Source organism: Tenebrio molitor, chromosome 2 (assembly GCF_963966145.1).
Source record: "Tenebrio molitor chromosome 2, icTenMoli1.1, whole genome shotgun sequence".
Taxonomy (NCBI): Eukaryota; Metazoa; Arthropoda; class Insecta; order Coleoptera; family Tenebrionidae; genus Tenebrio; species Tenebrio molitor.
In genome coordinates this window covers 17468919-17494879 of record NC_091047.1, presented here as the reverse complement: position 1 = coordinate 17494879, position 25961 = coordinate 17468919, and the positions used below count along the sequence as shown (strand labels likewise).

The 25961-nt window shown below is 34.6% G+C and overlaps 2 protein-coding genes across 2 annotated transcripts; one reads left to right on the top strand and one right to left on the bottom strand.

Moving 5' to 3' along the window:
* Positions 1-473: 473 nt before the first annotated feature.
* Rich (Guanine nucleotide exchange factor subunit Rich) lies at positions 474-9788 on the top strand. Its single transcript, XM_069039121.1, has 18 exons — positions 474-768; positions 820-927; positions 978-1130; positions 1184-1367; positions 1420-1553; positions 1603-1694; positions 1747-2173; positions 2227-2436; positions 3243-3603; positions 3655-3932; positions 3984-4131; positions 4737-4846; positions 4900-5031; positions 5084-5438; positions 5493-6044; positions 6096-6579; positions 6627-6815; positions 8361-9788. The coding sequence occupies exons 1-18, from the start codon at positions 628-630 to the stop codon at positions 8719-8721; spliced, it is 4419 nt and encodes a 1472-aa protein (XP_068895222.1). The 5' UTR covers positions 474-627; the 3' UTR covers positions 8722-9788.
* A 5075-nt stretch (positions 9789-14863) lies between these two features.
* LOC138123773 (uncharacterized) lies at positions 14864-15576 on the bottom strand. The gene is made up of 3 exons (XM_069038568.1): positions 15416-15576; positions 15279-15355; positions 14864-15228 (listed from the first exon to the last, which is right to left on the bottom strand). Exons 1-3 carry the CDS (start codon positions 15437-15439, stop codon positions 15111-15113), a joined length of 219 nt encoding a protein of 72 aa, XP_068894669.1. The 5' UTR covers positions 15440-15576; the 3' UTR covers positions 14864-15110.
* Between the last annotated feature and the right edge of the window lie 10385 nt (positions 15577-25961).

The window sequence follows — 25961 nt, the reverse complement described above, 5'->3', positions numbered from 1 at the left end:
AGATTTTTCTATTTCTATGCGTCCGTTTTCACCATCGGTTCTACATGGTTGGTTTGCGGCAAATAGAAAGGAACTTAAGAAACGGAAAGAAATTTTCTTTCTATCAAGATACATGGTTCCAGTACTGATGGTGTTTTTTTTTTTTAATTTGGCGTCGAAGTTGTTGGAGAGGCGGTTGAGTCCGCACCACTCATGTAAAGGCGTAAGATTTAAACAGCTGATCCGTGATCCGTATAGCGCATTCACAATCGACTAACTTCGACGCCAAATTTTAAAAAACACCCGTTGTAATGTAGAAATCAGGGCGTGAAGGCGCCAAAAACAGCAGCGCCACGCTACGAGCATCTTGTAAAGGACCGCCGCTGCGAAGACATGCGTACTCGAATTTGGCGATAACCGAAACAGCTCCGTGTCCCTACTGAATGAGTAAATCTACTGTGACACAAGAGGGACTGCAGCGCCACCTATATATTTTTTTGGGTCGTGTAAACAATTGACAGAATGACAAAAACTTTCTATAACAACATGGACGTTACGTTAAATGTCAAATATTGTGTTTTATTTATAAAATGGATATAATTATTTTGTAATATGTTAGTGAATTGTTGAAATAAAAAATTGTTGAAAATGTATTTCCCAATCGGTTGGCCAAAGGTTATCAAAATCTCGGAACTGGGACAACGTAGTATCAAGCAAATAACTTGTAACAGGGACAGGATTCTTTTTGCAATATTAACAGATGATTCTCTAGCAATATGGTTCTGTAAAGTAAAGATGCAATATACGCCAGAAGCAAGTGCTACAAAAGTTCTTTTCTAGCCATGCTTACCCATAGTCTTTCATCGTCGAACCGCACAGTCCTTGGAAAAATTTGGAATAAATATTTTAGCCGAATGGAAACCTGACTCTAGCATGATTGTTGTGGCAGTATGTCTTTACATTTATTTTTTTAATGCCACTTTATCAAAATGTTGTAGACATCAGAGGGACATTTGCTGTTATTTAAACTTGGAGTAAGATCCGACAATAAGGGACTGTACATACATACGGATAGTCCTCATGTTAATTTGCGAAGGGATAGTGCTGAGTTGTTTATTAAAGAAGTCATACCACCACTTTCTATAACTCTGGTGATAACAGTAATTAGATAAACATAAAATAAATTTTATCTTTGTCATTTTAGAGTGAGGAAGTTTTTGTATGGGATGGACAAATAACAGGAATTGTGTGTATAACAATGTCAGAGTTTATGATATCTACAAGTCAAGGTCACGTTTTAAGGTACCGTTGGGATGGAACTCAACATCGAGATTATAATTTAGATTTGAAGAGGATACCATTTTGTATCAATCAGCAAGTGTCAAAAGGTAAATTTTAATAAATATCAGTAGAAGAAATTTTGTCAACTTTTAAATTTAGCTATTCCAATTGTTGAAGAAAATACGTACATAGTTGACATTGAATATTCTCCACTAGTTGGTGGTTTTTCAATAGTGTTAAATGATGGCCGAGCAGCATTTTTAACAGCATCATCATTAAAATTTGATCCAAATGTACGTATGTATCTACTAAATAAATGGTTATAACTTTCTTACATTTTAGCAAGTCCAAGGAATCTGGGCTCAAGGTATTGAAGATGCTGTATGTACAGTAATGAATCATAAGTACAGGTTAATAACATTTGGAAGAGCAAAGTAAATTGATAAACTAGTATTTTATGTGAAACATAATTATACAAAATTTTAGTTCTGAGTGTGTCGTTTACTACGTAGATGAAAGTACGGGTGGACTTGAAATTTCCCACAACTGTATCTTGAGTAGCAAAGACTATCCTGGTGATCCAGGTGCAGTTGGACAAATATTGTGGACCCCAGATGGTTGTGCATTGGTTGCTGCTTGGTCAAAAGGTGGTATCGCAATGTGGTCCACGTTTGGATCACTTCTGATGTGTTCTCTTGGTTGGGACTATGGTTTAAACATGGACCTGCAAAGATGTAATCCATTACAAATTACGTCAATGCAGTTTGCCACTGAAGGATACCAACTGTGGATGGTCCACAATGAAACATTAAGTTCACTTAAAAATGACGAGTTGAATGAAAATGTTGCCCACAGTACTAGTCTAATTCAGCTGGATTTCATGAAAAGTGCGTTAACAATAAACCCTTGTATGGTTAGTATTGAAATAATGTCCTCACGTTTGTGCTGAGAAGTATTCTTATCTAGAGTCACCAGAGCCATCTATATTTACAAGGAGAAGACAAGTTGTACATAAATTCTGCAGATACTTTGATTAAAATGTTCACTGAACGATCTGTTAAAGATGAAAGTGTTTTTGGAGAGTCCATCTCAGTAAGTTCGACTTTAGCTGAAGGAAGGCAGTGGCTTGTAATACCACTTCCGTCAACGTATTCTGCCACAAATTGGCCCATCAGGGTGAGTTAATAAAATACTGCTGTGCAAATTGTACAAAATCAATAGGGTGTCTAAATGAAAATCTGATCAAGAGTGCTTTGTCACAAATTTGATTTATTTCCCGTATGTTGTAGCCAGGTATTATGTAGTTGTCAAGTTTAACTTCCAATTTGTGATTAAAGATGTTTGTTTTTCATTTTGTGAGGTATTACAAAAGAGAGTTTTTTCAAAACTAACCGAAAACAAAATTTACAAAGAACTGAACTGAGAACCTTAATGACAGAAAGTTAATGGTTTATCACTCGGCTAAATTTTCAAAGCACTCTTTGATGTTATAAAGGAGTCTTGATAGACGGTAGAGGTAAAGTCAACGAAACATGATAGGGCGCCCTCCAATTTACCGCTGGCAGGGGCGTATCATACAATCATCAGCTTAGGGACAAAAACTTAACCAAAACTTAATTTTCTTCATCTGATGATAGAAATCCTACACCGAGGTCATCTACTTTTGTTGTAGAACCGCTAATAGAATAATGAAAACTACCTTCATCTTCAGAACATTCCCTTAACACCCTGAATAGCGTAAACAAAAAGAAAAATGTTTTTTTTTTAATTTTTGACTCCGCCACTGTCATACGTAAACTGGATTCAACTGATCTACATTTGTCTTCTGCGCAAACCACGTGATGTCATGTTTCGTTTTGACTTTACCTCTAGCACTACTTGAGTCACACGATGTATTTAGTAGCGTGATTGGTAACAAAACAAATCAAACTTACAGAAATAATACATTTAAAGAAAAACTTAAGAGTAGATCACCTTTTTAGTATTCAGCCATAGACTCGGAGGGGCAAAATATGGCAATCGCTGGACGAACGGGCCTTGCCCATTATTCGATGCAGACTAGAAGATGGAAGTTGTTTGGAAACGAAACTCAAGAAAAAGATTTTATCGTGGCTGGAGGCCTGTTGTGGTGGCGAGATTATATCGTTATGGGATGCTACAGCATCATTGAAAATTCTGATGAACTTCGTTTTTACCCCAGAGATTCTAAATTAGATAATAAGTTTGCAAAAATAGTCACAGTTTCATCCCCCGTGCTCCTGATGAACATACTCCAAGATCAACTCATTCTTTTCGGTTCTGACGGGCAAGTGTCGATTTGGGTGCTGAAACAGAATCACACAGGTAAATGTCTTAACCTTTGATTGTTTTGTTCTATCAGTGTTGTACTTGCAGCGGGAAGTATAGAGGTGTATAAAGTACAAGTCATAGACATTTCTGCGTTAGCCGTCCACCCCGCTTGTATTGTTTCTGTGACTTTAACGTCACTGCGAACAGAAACTGGACGTGGACAACACAACAATTCTGAAAATATAGTTTTAAACGTCAGCGGAAGGCTACTTATGGTTCAAAGGGAGGTTCAGAGTGGAGAACGGTACACGTGCTCTATGCCCACTGTTCTTGCTAGTTGTGTTGAAAATGTTTGGGTGCCGAGTACAAGAAAAACTGAAAAAGTGAGTCTACCTTTCATTAAACATTATCAAATTTAAAGATGATATTTACAGGCACATCTAACTGAAGCGCTGTGGCTATTTTGTGGGGCGCATGGTATGAGAGTTTGGTTACCTTTGTACCCAAAAGATGGTGATAAGACACACACTTTCATGTCAAAGAGAATCATGTTACCGTTTCATCTTAAAATATATCCGTTAGGTAAATAAACTTATCAGCTTGAATTATAAGAAGTTGTAGTGTACTGACATACGTCTAAAAAAAGTTTTATGCAAGATAGCTTTGCCACGCTTTGTAGTCGAAAAGTACGCCGTAACATGATTGCGAGGTTTGCGTCCGTTAATTTTGAAGTTGGAAACATTGACAAAGAAAATTAACGTTTATTTTAAATCTACAAACCTAAAGTAGAATGTCCTTTCTGACATAAGCATAAAACCATTTGTTTCTTCATGTGTTGTAAACATTTTCTAAGGACACATTCTGCTATCGCTAAGTCATGCATTTTAAGTTCAAAGGCGACTTTGATGAGAATTTTTTAGCTTTATTATTCTGTAAAAAGTATTCGTTTCTTCTATCACTCCAATAATTCGATAAAATTGTGAACAGGCGCGCAATGAGAAAACGATCCACAATTTAAAAATGGCGTCAAAACTAAAACTATAATGTTGAGAAATTGTTGCTGACACCCTGTGTTTTCATTGTGCATGCTTTATTGATGTTAGTCCGCCGCATATAATGATGATTTTCACCAGAAAAAAATATTTTAGTATTGACACTTGACAGTGAGTGATAGTGTTTTATTTTAGCAATACTTTTCGAAGATGCAATCATTTTGGGAGCCGAAAATGACACTGTCCTCTATACGTCTGATTCCAATTCACCGTTTTCGCTACCATTTAGTGTATTGCAACGTACTGTAAGTTTTGCAATAAGTTTCACAATTTTTATATAAGAAATAAAATTGTACAGAGTCAAGTGTACCTTCATCAAATATTACGTCAATTAATTAGAAGAAATCTTGGTTATCACGCTTGGGAAATAGCCCGAAGTTGTATGAGTTTGCCATATTTTCCACATTCGTTGGAGTTGTTGTTGCACGAGGTACGTTACAATTATTTTTTTAGATGGTTTAGTCGTAACCAATTTGTCGTAGGTTTTGGAGGAAGAGGCTACTAGTAAAGAACCAATTCCAGATGCGCAGCTGCCGAGTGTAATAGAGTTTATTATGGAATTTCCTGTATACTTACAAACAGTAGTGCAATGTGCTAGAAAGACTGAAATTGCCTTGTGGCCGTATTTGTTTTCAGCAGCCGGCAAACCAAAAGATCTCTTCCAGGAGTGTATGACTAAACGACAACTGGACACAGCCGCTTCCTACCTCATTATTTTACAAAATTTAGAAACTTCCTCTGTCAGCAGACAGTACGCGACGTTGTTGCTAAACACCGCTCTAGAACAGTCAAAATGGGAACTAGCCAAAGACCTAGTCCGATTCCTCAGAGCAATTGGTAATTTAACCCGCCAGTTGACAACTGTTTCACTATAACACCCAGTTCTTACAGATCCAAATGATGTTGAATCTCCGCGTACTTCATTTATTTTACCCCCTAAACTGGGATTGTCTCAACAAACTCCACCTGTCAGTCCTAACGCCGAAGACCTTTCTTTAATACTCGGAAACGTTCAAGGACCGAGAGTTCGAAGTTACAGTACAACGATATCACCGAAAATGGTCGACAGCAGAGGCAGCGCCACCAACACTCTCAGTAACAGTCACGCGGAATCGCCAAAAACTAATCGAAAAAAATCCGTACCGAGCACGGTCGGTTTGAACAAACACGAAAATCGAGGATCATCTAGTAATACCGCCGAAGAATTTTTCATCGACGTCATTTTACAAAAGCATGCAAGGAGGTTACTTTCCATGCGTCGCTTAACTGACTTGGGCTATTTCGCGGCGCATTTGGATTTTCATTTGGTGGCCTGGTTGGGAAAAGAGCGAGATCGAGCCGCTAGAATAGATAATTTCGTTCAGGCTTTAAAACAACTACACGACGAATTTTTATGGCCGTATCCCTCTCCCGCCACGTTTCCCCTCCAGAATATCGTTTCAGGTAAACTGATTTGGTTTTACGAACTTGTTCGTATTTATATTGTTATTTTAGTCGACAGTTGCCAGCCGAATTTCGAAGATAGATTAAAGTTGTTGAAAATTGATATCAATTACCAGACTACTTCGAGCAGGGTGGGGGACAGTGGCTACATGAGTTTCCAAGGCTTGCCTTGTACTGGTCTAATTACACCGATAAATACATTGGATACGTCGAGCCAGATAGCTGAAACTGAACTCGGTGAATTGTCACAAAGCGACGTAGAGAGTCCCGGTAACAAAATAGATGACAAATGTGACCTTCCCACAGAGTCTACTTTTATGTACTGCAAAAATGATGTGTACAACTTGGGGGATAAGACGGTGGAAGCCGAGCGAGGAATTGACGAGAGTATGATGAGTACGGTCAGTTCTGTGTGGGGCGATGACGTAATGGGAAATGCGACCAATGATAATTGGGAAGTACCGTCATCTCAGATATTAGAACAGTTGTCGAATACAGATAACAAAGGTTCTCATCGATCGGAAATTCAGCTCAGGTTTGAATTTACTCTTTGTTCTTTCACTTGTTAATGACAAGTTACAGATATTTATTGCAATTATTCATGGAAGCAAGTTGCCTGGAATGGTCTTTAATAATTTCTGTATTGCTGAGGGACGCAATGGCTGTTTTGAGGACAGTCAACGCAGCAAAATCTCCAGATCAATCGATTGAAGCCATATCTAGACTTCGGCAGGGTCTACTACTTTTGCAATATTGGACAACTACAGAATGGTAAAATAATAATTGTTATTTCGTACGTTCGTCGAAACATTGTTATTTCCAAATAATTCCCAGAAATAGAGGGAGCAGAGGACCCACCACGGTTCTTCTGTACAAAAGTACATTTATTAATTGATTGCAACATTTCTTTTTTTATTTATCACTTAATGAGTCGTTTTTACTTTTTAGTAGAAAGTTACACGAAAATGTAATTGTAAAAATTTTAATTGACATTAAACAAAAACAAACATCTAAGGTTGACAATAAAATTTAACGTAAATATTGCAATTGCCCCCCGGCAACGATTTGGCACTCACCGACACTTTGTACACTGCGCTCAATAATGTCAGGGCTTATTCTCTGCCGCAAATCTTCTAAATTGGCGCGTCTATTAAAATAAATCTTCGATTGTAACTAAACCCATAGAAAAAATTTACATAAAAAATTAAATCGAATTTTTGAAGTAAAATACGTCATTTTCTCAAAAAAATTGTTATACAGGTGTCCCAAAAAAAAAAGACGAGTCGGTAGCTCCCTTATTTATCGGAGGATTTTAATTATCTATACACCAAATTAAATGGTTGCTAATAGGCTACAAAACGGCTTAATAAATTGACGTATAGCTCCAAGGACTTCAACACTAAACTGCCAAAATATTTTTTTTCAAATGGGATTACATACTTTTTTTTAGTAATTCTGATTGATATTTTAATTCTGAAGACAACAATGTATCACAAGTATAACTTCACATAAAAAAAATAACACTAACTTTTGAAACAAATAACGAGCACCAAGCGAAAAGCTATCAAAATGCATTGCGTTACAGTGTAATAACTAAATTAAGGTAGCTGGAAAAACAAATAACAAATAATAACATGTGGGATTGCGCTGATATGCCGCCAATGTTTAGCGCAAAATGGAACATAGACGATAGTAGTGTTTTTTACATATTTTTTTTGTGAATTTTTGGTATTTAAATGTATACTTGTGATACATTGTTGTTTTCAGAATAAAAATCTCTATTAGAATTACTAAAAAAAATATGTAATCCCATTTGAAAAAAATGTTTTTTTGACAGTTTACCCTTGAAGCCCTTCAAGCTATACTTGAATTTATTAGGCCATTTTATAGCCTATTAACAACCATTTAATTTGGTGTACAGATAGTTAAAATCTTCCGATAAATAACGGAGTTATGGACTCGTCTTCTTTTTTGGGGACACTCTGTATAAGGTATCAATTTTTTTCATTCATCGTTTAGCTAGTACGAAGGTCTATCAAAAGAGAAGAAAAAATTGATGACGTCATTATTAGGAGATTAAAAGCTGTCAATATAAGTACAGTAGGTACTGAAGAATATGCACTTTTTAAAAACAAAGTTGACCTCTTCGAGGACTTTTCTCGAAATTAATACTTACAGTTTTATCGAATTTATTCCGAACCTTAAGAACGCACTGCATAAGTCATAGCCCACTACCATGTTAAACACATTTATAATGAGCCTGTATTTAAAAAAAAAACTTTTACATAAGACGTAATATTTTCATATTTTTTTTAGTTTGGGCTATAAGGCGTTCATGTTGGCAATACAAAATCAGATATCCGTCCTATCAAAAATACTCGAAACAAAAATTCAGCATCAAAAGATCATAGAGCACCAACAGGCAGTGTCAGCATCGCTCAATAAAATTTCATCACCGATTCCGACCCGATCTCGTAAAACCAGCTCGAATTACGACAATTCCAGTCAGTGTGGATCCATCAAAGAGAAAAAAAATATGAACGTACCCAGTAATCACAACGCAAACGACAGGCTCAACGAAATTAAGACGAAGACGAGTAACGTGAAAGAAGGAAAAGATAATGAAGTCATAATTGATGCTGCAGTACAAGAAAGTAACGGCTGCGTCATCTCTTAATAAAACGGTTTGCGTAGAAATTTATCGTTGAAAGTGCAATATATCGACGTAAATTTTTGGCTGTACTTACTGCTACCAAATAAAATGTAGGATCATTGGGGAATTCAAATTCCGAACGGTGTCGACCAGGACACGGAACTACCCAAGCGACAGGACTAATCCGTCTTACACTTAGTGAAGTGATAGGTACTTTGGATTTTTTAAAATTTTATATGCATTTTGCAGTGACAATATGTTCTTTGTTTATTGATCTTTATCGTAATGTTGCCGGACACGGTTAGAGCGTAAGTAAGAAATGTTCAATTGTGTTGTGCCTCGCATTTCTAGAAAGGTAACGGTACGTCGCATTCCATGTTAAATTTTATATTCGAAAAATGAGACGCGTAATCTGCCGTTTAAATGTACTATTTACAACGCTAATTAAATTATGTATGATATTAACTCATCCACATACAGTGTGAAAACTTTAACTGGAATAAAATTCATAACTTGGACATAGGTAATTTTTGTAAAAAATCCTGAAACAGGTCGATTTTTATTTTTCCTTGCCCGCATTTTGGCGCATATGGTTTTTGCATATCTGCTCCCGGAAGTTTGCAAACACCCTTACATTTGAAAAAAAAAAAATAGGGGTGGTTGTGCACTTCCGGGAGGAGGTGTGCACAAACCATATGCGCCAAAATGTGGGCAAAAAAAAAACAAAAATCCATCTGTTTCGGGATTTTTTTTACAAAAACCGCCTATTCCAGTTAAAGTTTCCACACTGTATAAAACAACGTATAATTTTTTTCAGCAATAAGTGACTTTACACTATAGTTATTTTGAACGATCAGTATGGGTGATACGGTGTTAAAAATAAATGTTGTAGGTTTTAATCTGTTCGTAATTCTAATAATGTTGGTCAATTTTGATACAGTGGTTAGTATTAAGAAATGTTTAGACTGTCATCTAATTATAATACTCCACTACTGTTGTATATTTATTTATATAAAATATTATTTTTCAAGTAATAATTTTGTTTTGTAACATACTAAAGATAACTAATAAATTAATGACAATTTTATTCATCTACTGTATTCATCTACACCGTTTAAGTGACCTTCATCCCTTATCCGCTGTTGTATCAATCGTTCTTTATCGTAACCGTCAATTCCCAATCCTAAACGTTCGATAGCCTTCTCTCCTAATCTACCGTTAATTTCCTGGTACTGTCGAGACCGTCTGGCGCCCACTTCTGGATCGAAGTCCCATGTAGACTCTTTGTGCAGCACTGGATGACCGGCTAAGTTGAATTGTATCAAGTCTTTAACTACTTTTACTGTACACACACTTGAAGAAATCAAGCCGAGCAACAGCACTATCTAAAATGTAATAGAAAAATGTCCCATTTTTAATTGACAGAAAAAAGTTACCTTGAAGGATAAAGTACACATTTTCAAACACTCAGCTATTCAGTTGCACTGTGACAACGTTCCGCACAAAACGGAGAGAGAAAGTGCATGTGGTGTGTATTTTGTATCAACAGAAGAAGTGGAAACTTGAGTAATGTGCAGTAATTATTGCACAAATAGGTACCTTTATTTGCCAATATAACTTAATAACAAATTAATGTGCTGACCTGAAAACGTACTGGAATTTCTGTGAAAGATCAATGCATAGTTCTGGCCGTTCTGGCTCTCTTTCTGTCTCTTATTCACCACAATATGAATATTGTGAACACTTGATTAGCACACCCCGTTAAGCTTCAGTTCGTAAAAATGGAAGTTGTTTAAAGATATTAACCAATTGTTATTCTCGAAGTGATGTAAGACTTAGACATGACTAGGAACATAAATATCAAAAATTATGTTTAAAAAAATATATCAGTGATTTTAGGATTGCCAGATTAAATAAATATAATAATAAGAGTACTTACCTATAATAATAAAATAAACATTTATTATTCCTTCCCATGTTACAAATGTAGCCTAAGTTTTGAAAAACCTAATTCGATTATCAATTTTTTGAAACTGAGAAATATGCAGAGAATTTATGTCAATCAGGTAGGTACGTACAAGTATTTTTTATATTATTCTAGTAGGTTGTGCGAACTTTCACGTCATACTAAAGTGGTATTGCACAAAAAACAAAAAAAAATGATATACAGCATTTGCGAAATAATTGCTTATGCAGCATGATCCAATTCAGAGATTTATTAAAAATAACTTGCCGTATCTATATCTGCAAGTAACAATATTAATGATATTATGTATATTTTTTTAACCAGACAATTCTCTGTCGTTTGTTTAAAATAGGTAGGTAGGTACTCGTATGTATCTGTATAATTACTTACTTTAATAATTTCGTGCGAAACAAAAAATTAATTGACGCACATACCTATAAATCACATGGACAAGATCATTTTTAAGAATTTACAGCCACAGCAAAATGATTCAAAATTGGTTTATTAACGGCGACGTTTCGAAATACGGGTGTTGCACCTTTACTTACGACTTAGAAATCTACAAGGACAAATTTACGCAAAGACCCGCCATGCCACTGCAATTCATAAATTAAGTAAATGTCACCTTTATTCTACGTGTTTATCGATGTAGAAGCAAAAGACTTGGAACAGTTAAACAATGTTATTTCTCAACGCTGTTTTAAGACAGTAGAGTATTGTACATGATGACGCTGAAGTGCTTTGGTTCCGTTCATGCTCCGGAAATCAGGAAAGTGTTCTTTTTCGTGAGCAAACATTGATCACTGATGTGGCAATGGTTAGATCTGGCAATATTTTGAAACCGGCGTTGTGACCTCAATTTTCCCCTTCTTTTTGCTTTGGTTCACTCTATTCATGCGCTAAATGCTCAATCAAGAGCACCTACCAAATCCCAAAAAACGTAACTTTTCTCGCTGAAATCGTTAGGTACACAAAATTTTTGAAAAGGTGAGGGAAGTGGTGATCCACCGCAACAAATCTTTTTTGAAATCCATCCGGATCCTAATTAGGTATAAAAATAATATAGGTATCAATATCTGATCTGGTGTTAATATTTTTGGTCACCTTTCTTAAGTACCTAATTATTGATTGTGCAATTTTTTTTCTGCGTTGCCACAACTCTGTAATGAATTTCACTGTGGCTAGTCTATCGTGGAGAACCATATGGTGGACCAAACCGACGTTCTTTTGTTTCACAATAGTTTGATGGTAGGTATGTCGTATGTCAGGCGTTTGGTGAATGTTTATACAGGGTTATTCGCGAGTAATAATGGGCCTTACAAACATTGAAACGCAACCAGTTATACATTTTCATCGCCTTCGTGGATCATCTATATTTATTTAAAAAAAAATTAAACACACTGGGCCGTATGATTTTCCTTTCATTAAAGTTAAAGAACGTCGTTAAATTGTTTTGTCTTTGTCTAACATAGTACTTGGCATATACTCTCACTTTGTCTAATCAATTATTTAGCTAATGAAAGGCTTAACGAATGGGAAATCATACGGCTCAGTTGGTTCTAAACGCTCATTTCATTTATTTATTTTTTTAAATTTACATTTGGCAACTTCGATTTACCTTACAATTTGCAGATCATTGCAATAACTGTAGACCGTAGAGGCTGTAGACTATAACTATACTAAAGTGGTGGCTGTGATTACTGATTTACTGCTGTTTTACTGCTTATTATTATCATATTCAGAACATCTTCTGTACAATGTTGCCACTTTTTTAGTAATTCAAACCTTTATAAAAACATACAGACGCATAAAAAATGTTTGATTATGATTTAGCTTTAATACTGATATGGGAAATTGCTCGGTAACATTTTTTGCCGATAGTTTTGGAACATCCTGTATAACTAAAAATAATCGTGACAAATGAAAAGGAACTATAAATAAACTATTTGTAATTATTTGTAATTGATAATAATAATCAGTTGATGATAATTCGTAATTATCAATTGATGATAAAATTACACTATGAAACTAATGTGTCTTGATTTGTTGAATCTAGAATTTAATTTTTATAATCTCACAGTTAGTTTCCAGCTTATTCAACAGTCTGACATATGTAATTCTAATATCTGTTTAAAATTGGTGGCTACGAGCTTCTTCATGATCGTCTATTAAATCGAACAAAAATTGGTCAACATCCATTGAAAACTAAACTGCAAACAACATTAAATTTTCTTTTTATTTGGAAATGTATGCAAAATTTCCTGACCTTTGTAACTTACTTTAATTAATTAAAACAACAAAACTACAAAACTCATAAAATCAACTGTTACAGTTTTTATTTGTAACCTAAAGATTTTGATTGATCCCTGAATTGATGAAGCACCATTACGTGGTCAATCAGAAACCTCAGTTTATAACATATCTAATTATTAAAAATTAAATAGGTATACATTATTGTCAGCCAATCAGGAATATTCTGAGTAAACTGTACTCAATGAAAAAGTCCTAATGTTAAGTAGTCACCTATTTTGCCTAGGATAAATAAGTCTGTTATGTATTACACAAACTATGAATCGGTTTGTGGTAAGGCGTGAGGCGGTATCCACTAGGAGAGCACTAATCACAAAACGGTTTTATTTTCAAGCGTCACTATTTTGATTTAATAAATTAGCAAGCAGTCAAGTCAATGATTTTTTAATTGAATTTTCAGCGATGAGGAAGTTGGCATTTGCTCAAGAGCAAGAACGTCAGAATATAAAAACTTTTGTGTTGAAATATTCTACAAAGAAATATGTCAAGTAATTAATATAAGAATTATTAGTAGGTACCTACCTACATTCATTAATAGATTGCAATTATTATTAAACTGTGCTTATGAGTTTCTGTGGTCAAATTTATTTTCGCGCGCTTGTTTTGTAAGTCGTGTCGCGTAATACACAATTACATCTGGTAATGATTGTCTTTGTTCACTCCATGTTCCGAATTCTATTTTATGTACACTTATGTACAATTGTTATGTTGATTGCAAGCGTGGTCATGAATGGCAATACTTTGTGGCGACCTTAATGTTGTAATTATGATAATTTAAGAGAAACTAATTTTCTTATTTCATTATAAACATCTAGATATACAATAATTATTATTGCATGCAGTCTAAAATAAAAAATGTCAACGATAAATTACTTCATTGAAGACTGTCACAGAAACGGTACTTTTTTGAACAGGTAACAAACAATTTGTAAGATGTATTTTCGAATATCATCTTTATCAAATTGTTTTTTTTTTTTTTGTTCATCCGCATATTAGATAGGTTTACTACTTGGTTTGCATGTTTAATAGCATAATTATGAATGACATACCCGTTTAAGATATTAACATAATATAACAATATGTAACTTTCACTTTAGTGCTTTCACAAAGACAATTTTATACCTACTTATCTGTTTGCTGAGGTTGTCGTAAATGGCAGTTTACACTTACATACGCTCAGCCAAGAATTCAAATGGTGCACTTTACTTTAATCCCTTAATTTCTACGCTACTTTTGCACTTCCGAATTTGAAATCAAAATAAATATTTAGAAAGAAATAAAACGTTGTGATTTTGCCACGAACCGTCAACAAGGCTCATAGAATGTTCGCCATTTTAAATGTAATAATACCAAAGTACCTACTCAGAGAAAATCAGTAAATTAGGTATAAACTTTTGATACAGATGAGGCCCCTGAAAAGGCCACGGAAGTATTAGGTAGGTACTATAGGTATTCATAAAGTTAAGAAAAATATTACTGCTAAGTGGTGCTATTTGATATTTACTGTGTTGATTAGAGAGTTTGTTTGGTTTGTTTATTTTTATTTTGCTCCTTTGGAATTTCAGTAATTATTAATCCCTTGGGAGTACAAATGACATTTTGATCTTTGTAAATAGGAAGTACCTATTGTTCCCGGTAGAACAACAAAATAGGTAAATACAGTGTTTTCCTTTTGGTTTTCCTCTTTTGTATTCAATTGTATTTCATTATTTCTCAAAACTATTTTCTATCTCTATTAAATGTGAAAGTGACGTAAATATGAAATAGTTTTGAGAAATAGTGAAATACAATTGACAAAAGAGGAAAACCAAAAGAAAAACAGTGTACTGACAATTACGATCAATAATTCACACTTTTTACAACTATACATGGATTAATAAATGAAAAAAATGGAAAATTATGCTTTATTTTTTAATAATAAAAACTAAAAAAAAACAAGAAAATGAAAATTATTTGACTAGTGTCGTAAACCTATTGTTGTTATTTTAACATTTTAATTATGCATACAATTTTGAGAAAAGATTGTAAAATCTAGTTGTATAAAATACTTACTTAGGTATATATTTTATATAATTAAATATTTTGCTGAAAATGTTAGAGTAACAACTAATCATTACATATTGCATTCACATTTCTGTCAATGAATTCCTTCTAGGGGTGTAAATGTTTTATACTGATAAAGTTTATCATCTCCATAACCATACAACAAGCGCCCAACTCCATTTTCATCGTAGTATGGATATCGATACTTCGGCCTAAAGAACGTCTTGTCAAATACAGTTTTAATTTTTAAATTCACTTTTACCTTTCGAAGTATTGAAAGTTTGGAGCTCGTGGTTGAATTGCCAAAGAAACGGTTGCAAACACTCCGATAAGGATGATCTTAAAATCATTTATATTACTTAATTATACTAGATTCGCTTACATTACAGGAGAACTCACCAACACACAAATATATTTATTCATGGTAAATTTATTTTGAAAACTTTTATTCTATTAAGGATGTACAAATAACTGATACTAAAGAGTGAAACTTGGCTAACGAAATGAAGGTGAAAGTATATCCGTAGACTTATGTCGCCCCACCTTGAATAAAGCAAAAGACTTTCCTAACATAATGTTCAACTTTAACACGACTGAGCATGTTACTATCACTTTGAAGGTACGAGGGGAGATTTTTATATTATCTAGCTAGCTATGAAGGAAAAGAATTGGAAGAAAAGAAGAATTTTATTTTTCAACATATGATCCATTAACGGTTACACATTTATTCCGTTTTTCCAATAAGGTTATGCATAAAAAAAGTCCTCAAAAAAGTCTCTACTGCTTCTTTCAGCTTTCAGGTATTCATCCGAAGAAAAACGGCGTCCCCTCAAGTGTTTTGTTAATTTAGGAAAGAGATAATAATCACTCCGTGCCAACTCTGGGCTGTAGGGTGAATGTTCCTTCCATCTCTACAAAGCCGCCCTCGTCGATTATTTCAATGTTATTTCACGGACTCGGTGAGCTTTGTGAACTCGGCAATCATAGATAAAATAAAATACATATTATAGATGCAAAGTCGGTACATTAATTGTGTCCTCGGTTTGCGTAGCTATTGGCTGTGCACCGTCCACAGGTCGGAAGAGGGCAGTTGATGAATTTAATTTTTGATTTCATTAATCAGAACAAGATAACGTCATTTTGACATTTTTAGCCAAATTACATACCTACGTTGATTACTAAATTAAATCACATTATAAACCATATCAGGTGGTCAGCGTCATTAGTATTTTTGGTTGCGTACAAAATAAATTCAGAAATAAGCCTTATGTGACTTATGCCCGGTTTCTGGCCGGTTAAATCAAGCGTTGCTATAGAAACGCTAGAAAGTAACCAATCACGTTATATGATTTTTGTATTTATCGGAGAGTTAACTAACTGGCCCGATATAGTTATTTTCTTTATACCATACTGTTATTAGGATTTATCAGTACTCAATGCTTGATTGATATGACACAGTCTAGGCCGTTATTCAAAATTATCAGACCGAGGCCGTTATTTTTGCTGCCGTTGCTACGGTTACGGCACAAATGACAACTAAATTTAATTTTTGAAGTAAAGAGAAATGTCAGTCTTACAAATAAATCATCGTTAAATGTTAAGTATTATTGGTATAAAGAAAACTATAAAACAACATACGGCCGATATGGATATAACAGACTCCGTTGATTATAAAATCTCAACCTCGTCTGTTATATAACCCATATCGGCCTATCGGCCTAATACCGTTATATACTATAACGTCATAAGGCCGACATGAAGCAAAAATAACAGACGCGGTTGTATATTGTAAAATCGAGGCGACAGCCGAGATTTTATAATCAGCCCAGTCTGTTATTTGCGTATCGGCCGTGTGGCGTTCAGTACTTTTCATAATACCATGAACATTTAATATTTGAGGATTTGTAAATTTTGTTTGTCTTTCATCACTAATACAATTTACGAGTGATCTGTGGCTTAATTGCGTAATATCATGCCAACGGAATATACAGGTGACTGACGAAAAACCTTTGATGCTGTATCTTGCTTATTTTTTATCCGATTTGAATAAATGACACATCAAATGAAATTATTTTGAAAACACTTCAATACCAACTAAATAAAAAAAAATCATGCGTCCAGTTTTTGACAGATGAACATCAGCTTGTTTTTTTCAAATAGTACTGTACATTTTTTTTTTATTCAGTATTGTAGAGATTTGTCTTCTGAATATAAAAATGTAAAGAACTATACCCACTCGTTAAACAAGAGTCAAGAAATTAAGGAGTAAATGTACAAAATTTAAAAATCAAGTGACCAAAATAAACAAGAGAGAAGTTTGTTCTAAATGCTCGAAATGATTTTAAGTAAGCTCTGAATATTCATTTGTCGAAACATTTGTTGCTGTGGAAGAAAATTTCCAAAGACGATTTAGTGTTAACGTGTGGTGTGGCATTTTTGGAGATAGAATGGACTAATATCATATTATTTATTATCAAACGAAATAAGCAACTTTCTGGGTGAGATACCATTAGCAGTGTTGAATAGAGTCGTGTTTCATCAGGACGGCGCCATACCACATAATGCACGCATGAATTTTGTATTTTTAAATCATTTAAATTATTTTGGTGAACGATGAATGGGTGCTCATGGAGCTATTCGATGGCCCGCTAGATCCCCAGATTTGAATCGATTGGATTTCTTTATATTCATTCGAAACTTTCGAGACAATGTTTATTTGACCTAACCAAGTACCCAAAAAGAGTTAAGAAAGAGGATAGTGCGAGTATGTCAGGAAAAACCCCGAAATTTTTTACAGAATGCAAAGGTGGGCATTTCTAAAGTTCACTCAAGTTGCAAAAAACCACTTTGCCTCTGCAACAGCACTTTTATGGCATTAGTCATTTGAAATTACTTTAAAACTGTATTTATATGGAAAATATTCAATCCAAACTATGATTTTCTGGTCTCTTTGTGCCTTTAATTGGTTCACAAATATTGAAAAAATGCTGTTGCAAATGACAAGTGGTTTTTTGCAACTTGAGTCAACTATAGATGTATCGACAGTGTCTGCAACAGCATTGAGGAAATTTTGAGCAATTAGTATAGATTTTGTGTTGTTTACAAATTTGATTACTTGATTTTTGATTTTCAATTTTTTTCAATTGAAATACATTTTTTGTTTTTTCTTTTAATTCAGAAGAAGATTCTTTACAAGAACGAATAATATCGTGTGTTCCAATAAAAACTCACTCGCAGTAAGCCATGACTATAGAGATAGATAGACTGGTCATGTCGATTTTAGGATCACTGGAAGTAGTTCATTTGTTACTTACAAATTTTCATCATATTGTGAGTGACAGATAACCTATAAATTTACTTTAGTAGTTCATTTCACATCTGGTACTAAGACATACTTCACTTTTGTCATGGCTTGCTGCGAGTGAGTTTTTTGTGGAACACACGATAGTATGTAGTTTATTTAACGAGTGCCAAAAAAGGCCCAATTTACACAAGAACGAGTTGAATACAACGTTTTTTTTGCTCGACTACCTACCCCCTTAAAGGCTCCAAATCGCCTAAAATCTTTAAAATTAGCTTGACGTTTCGTTTTGACAAGTTGTGACATTTATCAAAATCCGCTCACACAAAAGAAATTTCTCAAATTCTGACATTATCGAACAAAAAAAAAAATATATAGTGTAATTTGAAAAAAAAAAGTTGGCTATCGTCTGTCAAAAAATAGATGTCGAAAAAAATATCGAATAGGATAATAATGAAGTGTTTTTCGAACTATTTAGTTTGATGTGACATTTATTCAAATCGGGCAAAGAATAAGTAGGAGTATAAGATACAGCCTCAAAGGTTTTTCGTCAGTCACCCTGTATTTGGAATATGGAATAACGACCGTGGCTGATCTGACACACATATCAATTGAGGAGAGAGTACTGTTATAGCAGGTTAACAGTATGGTATCATGAAAATAGTATATTATGTTACAAGTTTATAAGGAAGCCTTTAAAGCACGCGCGACGAGTTTAAGAGCACGACGCGTAGCGGTTATTCATGAGTAATAATGAGCCTTTCAAACATTGAAACGCAACCAGTTATACATTTTCATCGCCTTCGTGGATCATTTATACAGAGTGTCCCAGAACTGACGTACATAGCGGTAACTGCAAATGTAAATATTTATTCCGAAATGGATTCTGCAAAAAAAAAAATGTTTACATCCTTTTGTTTTTAAGTTACAACGATTTTAATTTAACCAATCATCGTAGACAAATATTAATTCAATCCAGCGTTTCCTAGGAAACAACAGCTTACGGTAGATTTATCTGTAATCTTTCTGTTGTGATTGGCTAACTTAAAGTTGCTGTAGTTTGAAAACTATAAGGTTAAACAAAAAAATTCTAGTGAAATCTTTCTCAGCAGAAAGAGCGAAGCACGTGGTTATCGGGATGTACGCCAGTTCTGGGACAGCCTGTATTTACATATTTAAAAAAAATTTAAACTTAGTGGGCCGTATGATTTCCCATTTGTTAAGCCTTTCATTAGCTAAATAATTGATTAGACAAAGTGAGAGTATATGCCAAGCACTATGTTAGACAGAGACAAAACAATTTAACGACGTTCTTTAACTTTAATGAAATGGAAATCATACGGCCCAGTTGGTTTCAGTTTTTTTTTTTAAATTTGACACGAAGGTGACATCTAAATTAATATACATTTTTTAGGTTATTTTTATTTAATCACAAATACCTACATTTTCATCCCATTCCGGCCCATGGTCGACGCTAATGTAGAGCAAACGAAAGTGAAATGGTAAAAAAGCTACAACGAAGACGATTAAACTGCGTCTATCGATATTTTGAAACGACTTTTTCAACACTAGTTAACATTTTGGGTCGTTTATGATGGTCTCATTACTAGGGGATTATTTACCTACCCTGTAACAAAAACTCTCGATCGTAAAGTGCGTCTATAGGGCATTCATTTTAAACGTTGGATAAAGTTGTAAACACAAAACACCATAAATTACGAAAGCGGCAAATTTTCATTGTATCGGTACCGTAAAGTAGGAATCGCTCTGTTCATATAAAACTGGTACCACGTCGTACTTTCACCATCTTATCGGCGAGCAAAAGAAAGAGACGTTAAAATATCCACAAGTAAAAAAAAAATTAAAACACGTTTTGTGATCAGTAAAGAGATTGTTGATTTTAAATAATGTATTTGACAAATAAGATTACTTAATAAAGAAATAAGAGTAATTAGTAAAGTATCCATTACATGTATCTTTTAAAGTAAGTAAAAAATAAATAATAAAATACGCAAACAAATAAAAAATTAATCGTCATCTGAATCAAATTCACTAGATGATTCACCAGTATTGGCAACAAATGTTAATGGTTTCACTTGGTCTTCTAAGAGTTGATCTCGATCCCACCATTCTTTAATTTTGGACCCGAATATATTGAACACAGTTTTAGATTCACTGAGTTTCGGACAAGTGTCAAAGCAGGCAAGTTTTATTACAAAACCCAACATTTAAAATGAATACACTATATGGATATTTTAAAACGACCTTTTGCTTCCTTTAGTGGTTTATTGCCGGCTAACAAAGATTGTCGTAAAAGTGGTGAGTAACCCATTCTCAATAATCCGCAGGTACCATCGAGAGTTTTTGTTACAGGGTAGGTAAATAATCCCCTAGTAATGAGACCATCATAAACGACCCAAAATGTTAACTAGTGTTTGAAAAGTCGTTTCAAAATATCGATAGACGCACTTTACCTGCGGATTATTGAGGATCGGTTACTCACCACTTTTACGACAATCTTTGTTAGCGGGCAATAAACCACTGAAGGAAGCAAAAGGTTGTTTTAAAATATCGATAGACGCACTTTACCAGTTACCACGAAAGAAACTTGACATTGACACTGAGTTGTCTCGGAAAAACGTACGAGTACAAAGCGCTTTTACTTTTAGCCTACCTACCTTATTCACAGTAAATGCTGACATATAATTTAGCAGTTAAATTCAACTTATTAAAGGATACAAAACCACATTACATTTATAAACCAGAAAGTTGTTTGGAAAATGACAATTACAAATTATATTTTAATCGTACAGTTTTAACTGACATTCATATTCAGCATAACAGACCAGACATTATTATTTTAAATAAACAACAAAAGCAAGCATATCTTTTAGATATAGCTGTTCCAAATTCACACAATATAACACAGACATATAATACAAAAATTAATAAATATTTAGAGCTCTCCGTTGCTATGAGAAATCTTTGGTGTTTAGAAAAAAATTCGATTTTACCATTTATAATTTCAGCAACAGGAATAGTACCGCAATCTCTTTTTAAAAATTTAAAAATTTTGGAATTAGAGAACACATTGGTGGTTGAAATTCAAAATGGTATATTATTATACTCATGTCATATCGTGAGGAAATTCCTTAACATTGACACAGAACATAATACACAACAAAGTCAAAATGCGGAGGCGAGACGCCGGTAATTATGTTGATAAGCACTGCACTATTACTTGATAGTAATATCCGTAATAGTGTATGTACACCGGCAAAATTGCCGTGCCGCCGGGTGGAGGTGGGATACGAAATTTGGTACCAAAATGTGAGTAATTTATGACGACGACCATCGATGAGACATAATTCCTGATTGACAATGGTCGCTTACCGTAAACAACCAGCTGTAAATCATAACTGGCGGTACGGTCCTGGATTTGTATGGTATTGAAGACCCTTGTAAATCAAACTTTACCACCGTTTAATAATTTCCGTCATTTTAAAATACTCCCATAAGCTACCACTTTGTTCGTAGATGTTAAATGTCGATTTTTTCAGTTATTATCCTGATTTACGTATCTACTTATCCCACCTCCATAATATAGGGAGGGGACATACGGCCGGCCGAGTGAAGCCGCCTTAATGCGCATGTCTGCTATTAGTACGCCCCAAGAAAGTAAATCAAATCAGTTGCGTTGTGATATTTAATGTGGTTTTCTAGTTTCTCATACTCTGAATACATTTGTGATGCAAAAAAAATTACAGTGTTTTATTTTCCTGCAGTTTTATTGTTAATTCCCAACATCTCAAGTAGTGTTAACTGGGGCGTACCTCACGGGTTGCATAAAATTGCGCCCGTTTCCTTGTCCCTCACCGCTTCAATTTACTGCGCCCATAAGCTAGCTTATGTCCCCTCCCTATTATTCTATACTCCTTGCTGTCAACCACTGTCACTGTCAAACTCATCATTGCAAAATGTTAAATACCGAAAAATGGACAACTGAAGGAGATATTCCTAGGAGGAAAAATTGAAAAGGTTTTCACAAGGCAATTTGGCCCATGGACAATCCCCCAGAAACAAGGGAGATGATTCTAAATTTTTGAATGGTGGAAGGTGCCATATTTTTGACAAGAGAAATGTCAATAATTTGAAATTGTCATCACTATTGACTTGACGTTAATGCTTGGTTTACATTAATTTGTTTTGAAGTGACAGAAGAATGACGACCAAAGTATTTTGTCCCCAATAGTACCAACTTTTGTATAGTCAAAATCAACATTGTCCTGTGGGTGAGATCGTAAGAAAAAAGTCCGGATTGGTTTATTACTTTGATTGTAAAACGCTATCAAAGTCAAATTTCACATTTATTATATTTTATAAAAAATGATTCGGCCATTTCGTACTATGGCGGACAATAAATTTAGGCCGGCCTGTCATTGCCTTGACATCAAAATGTGAAGCCGGCATTATGTTCAACTAACCCCATTTTCGATTTTTGTCATTCTTGTCATCGTGACAGCGATAATCAAAATTAAAATTGGGAAAAGAAGCGTGCACCAGGGAGAAGTGCTACTACAAATCAGTTATGCTAGTGCGGCAGGATCTGTAAGGGTGAAGGAAACACCAAACAGCTTGAAAACCTTCAGTTTGACAAACTGACACATCAGTCATAATGACAATAAATGGTCGCTTGCATTGACTTTTTTGAAATGTCAGAAATTTGCCGGCCTAAATTTATTGTCCGCCATAGTACCTACCGGGTGTAGAATTCGTTTACGAGACATAGGATTTTACATGTAAAAATAAAGAGTTTCAATTATTGGCTCCCCTAATAATTTTATGCCAAAATAGATAAAATGAAACTTAGAGAGAATTAAAAATACTGTCTAATTCCACTCTCTGTTTTTTTCTAACATCTTGTGGTACTGAAAGAAAAGCAAGAAAGGAGTTAACACAAAAATACTAAGAAGTAGCACTAGCCATGAAATTTGACTTTTAAAATACTATGTATTTGTCGGATGGTTTCTCTATTATTTAATTGTCTTTTAATTTGCCCTTCAAACGAAGTCGTACAGGACTACAGGATGCATGAAAAGGTATCTTCCATTAAATGCTCAAAATTCTCTACAATTCTTCCAATTGTTTCTGTGGCAGGAATTGATTGGTCTGGGAAACCTGAAGCAAATGCTGCTTGGAAGTTACTTAAAAAAGATCCTCCATAATAACATTTAAAGAAAGAGATACAATTTCATGCTTAGTAGTACATTTTACTGTTTTGTGTCAACTTTTTTCTTGCCTTTCTTTCAGTACCACAAGATGTTAGAAAAAAAGTAAAACTAAAATTAGACAGTAATTTTAATTATCTCCAACTTTCATTTTAACTATTTTGCCGTAACATTATTAGGGGAGCCAATAATTGAAACTCTTTATTTTTACATGCAAAATCCTATGTCTCGTAAACCAATTCTACACCCGGTATATCAGAAATTGAAGATTATGCTTTCCAAATTTCAATTTTTTTTGAAGTAGCTGTCACTTTTGACGTCTGTTCCGACAAGTCGACCAGATAAATATTGAAAATAATTTTATTATTCATCGAATTATACGTTGCTTGGCAATTGAGGGAAGGTAAAAATATTTTTCTAAACGTTTTTTACCCTCATTACCATCAAGGAATATACAGTTTCAATTTGATCCGCGAGTTCTGGGACACCTGTATAAATATATAATAGTACAGGGTTATTCTAAATAATTGTAGTCGAAGTAGGCCATGCCCATGTTATTACGTTTTTGCCGCTTTCATGTGAACTGTCAGTGTTGTCGCTGTCGCTGTCATTTTTTAGGTGAAAAGTGCGGTAATGAGATTTTTTATTTATTTTTGTTAAATTAACGATTTAATCCAGCAATATTGAGTTGTTTTGCACCCAATTTAACTCCCGTGTGTGAACGGTGTGTACTCACTTATTCACATCATTTTGATGTTTTTTTTATGTGGAACGGCAACCATAAATTTTACATTCAGTTTTCACGCCTACTTCGACTACAATAATTTAGAATAACCTTGTATGTATATTGTATATGTGTATTGTATGTACAGGGTTATTCTAAATGATTGTAGTCGAAGTAGGCGTGAAAACTCAATGTAAAATTTATGGTTGCCGCTCCACATCAAAAAAACATCAAAATGATGTGAATAAGTGAGTACGCACGGGAGTTAAATTGGGTGCAAAACATCTCAATTTTTCTGGATTCAATCGTTAATTTAACAAAAATAAATAAAAATCTCATCAGAGCACTTTTCACCTAAAAAATGACAGTGACAGCGACAAAACTGACAGTTCACATGAAAGCGGCAAAAATGTAATAACATGGGCATGGCCTACTTCGACTACAATCATTTAGAATAACCTGTATAACAAGTGTTGAAAATGAAAGATTTCACACGAGTTTGCAGAATTGAGCCACAAGCCGTAGGCGCGTGGTTTAAGCAAAGTAGATTAAAGATTTTTTTTCACTACTAGTCTCAGAAGGCGTCATTATTGACTCTCGAACCGACCCCAGAAGTAGAATTTCCTTCCCTAGGGCCTAGGTTAATAATAACAGCCGTCACTTAGCAACGAAAGATTTTCGTTGATTTCATTGGTTAACGTAGGCGATTTTCATAGCAACCATTGAAAAATGAGAACTCGGATCGTCGCATCAGACAAAATAATTTGATTAATAATTATTATCAGAAAGGGTTTTCACGTATCTAGTAGTGAAAAAAATAGTATATAAACCACGGTGAAGAAGTCCCTTATAGCCTTCGCGCCTTAGAACCCTCGGCACGCCTCGGGTTCTAATCTTGGCGCTCTGGCTATAATCATGAACTTCTTCACCTTGGTGTATAATATACTACACAGAACACAAATATACTATTTCCGATGACCACTATGCAATATGGCACAATTTCAACACGAAGACGAACGAACGGCCTACCCGTGTGAAATGAAAAATTTGAGAAATCTGATTGGCCGACAGCTGTGTCGCTGTGTGTTTTTATTTTGCACACAGGCCGATGATTAACGATGTCTACCTTTCCGCGCAACGGCATAATTATTTTGTCCGCAGCTAGAGTGCTCTGCCGAATGATATTTATTTAATATTTGAAGTTTTAACTTGACGTTTGCACCGTTAGCAAGTAGAAGAGAGAATAAATACTATCTTTGGGAACGAAAAATTGGAACTTTAGCTTCTTCATTAATTTGTAATGGGTTTAGGATAGGTTGTAATAGTTATTGTTGCACGATTGTACCCTATTTGCTTGTTTACCACGTCTGTTTCCAAGACGGTAAGCTCTGTTTACTCGTTGCTAACGATAAACTGGACGGTAAGTAATTTTTGGTGTTCTAGAACGGTAAGTAAAGTTTATTCAAAATTAATCGATTATTATAATAATTTTTATGTAGACAGAAGTTGAAAACAAGTTGTGGGGGCACTTTCTGGAAACTCATAAAGCTCTTGTAGTCGGTTTTCCTTGGCGCTGCAATGAAATAGCATTAGCAAACTTGCCGCGACATTGGCATTGTCAAAATTTTCATATCCCGGATTTTCCTTGTCTTCTTGATTACACATTGAGGTCGTTGGTTTCGAAAATTCCCT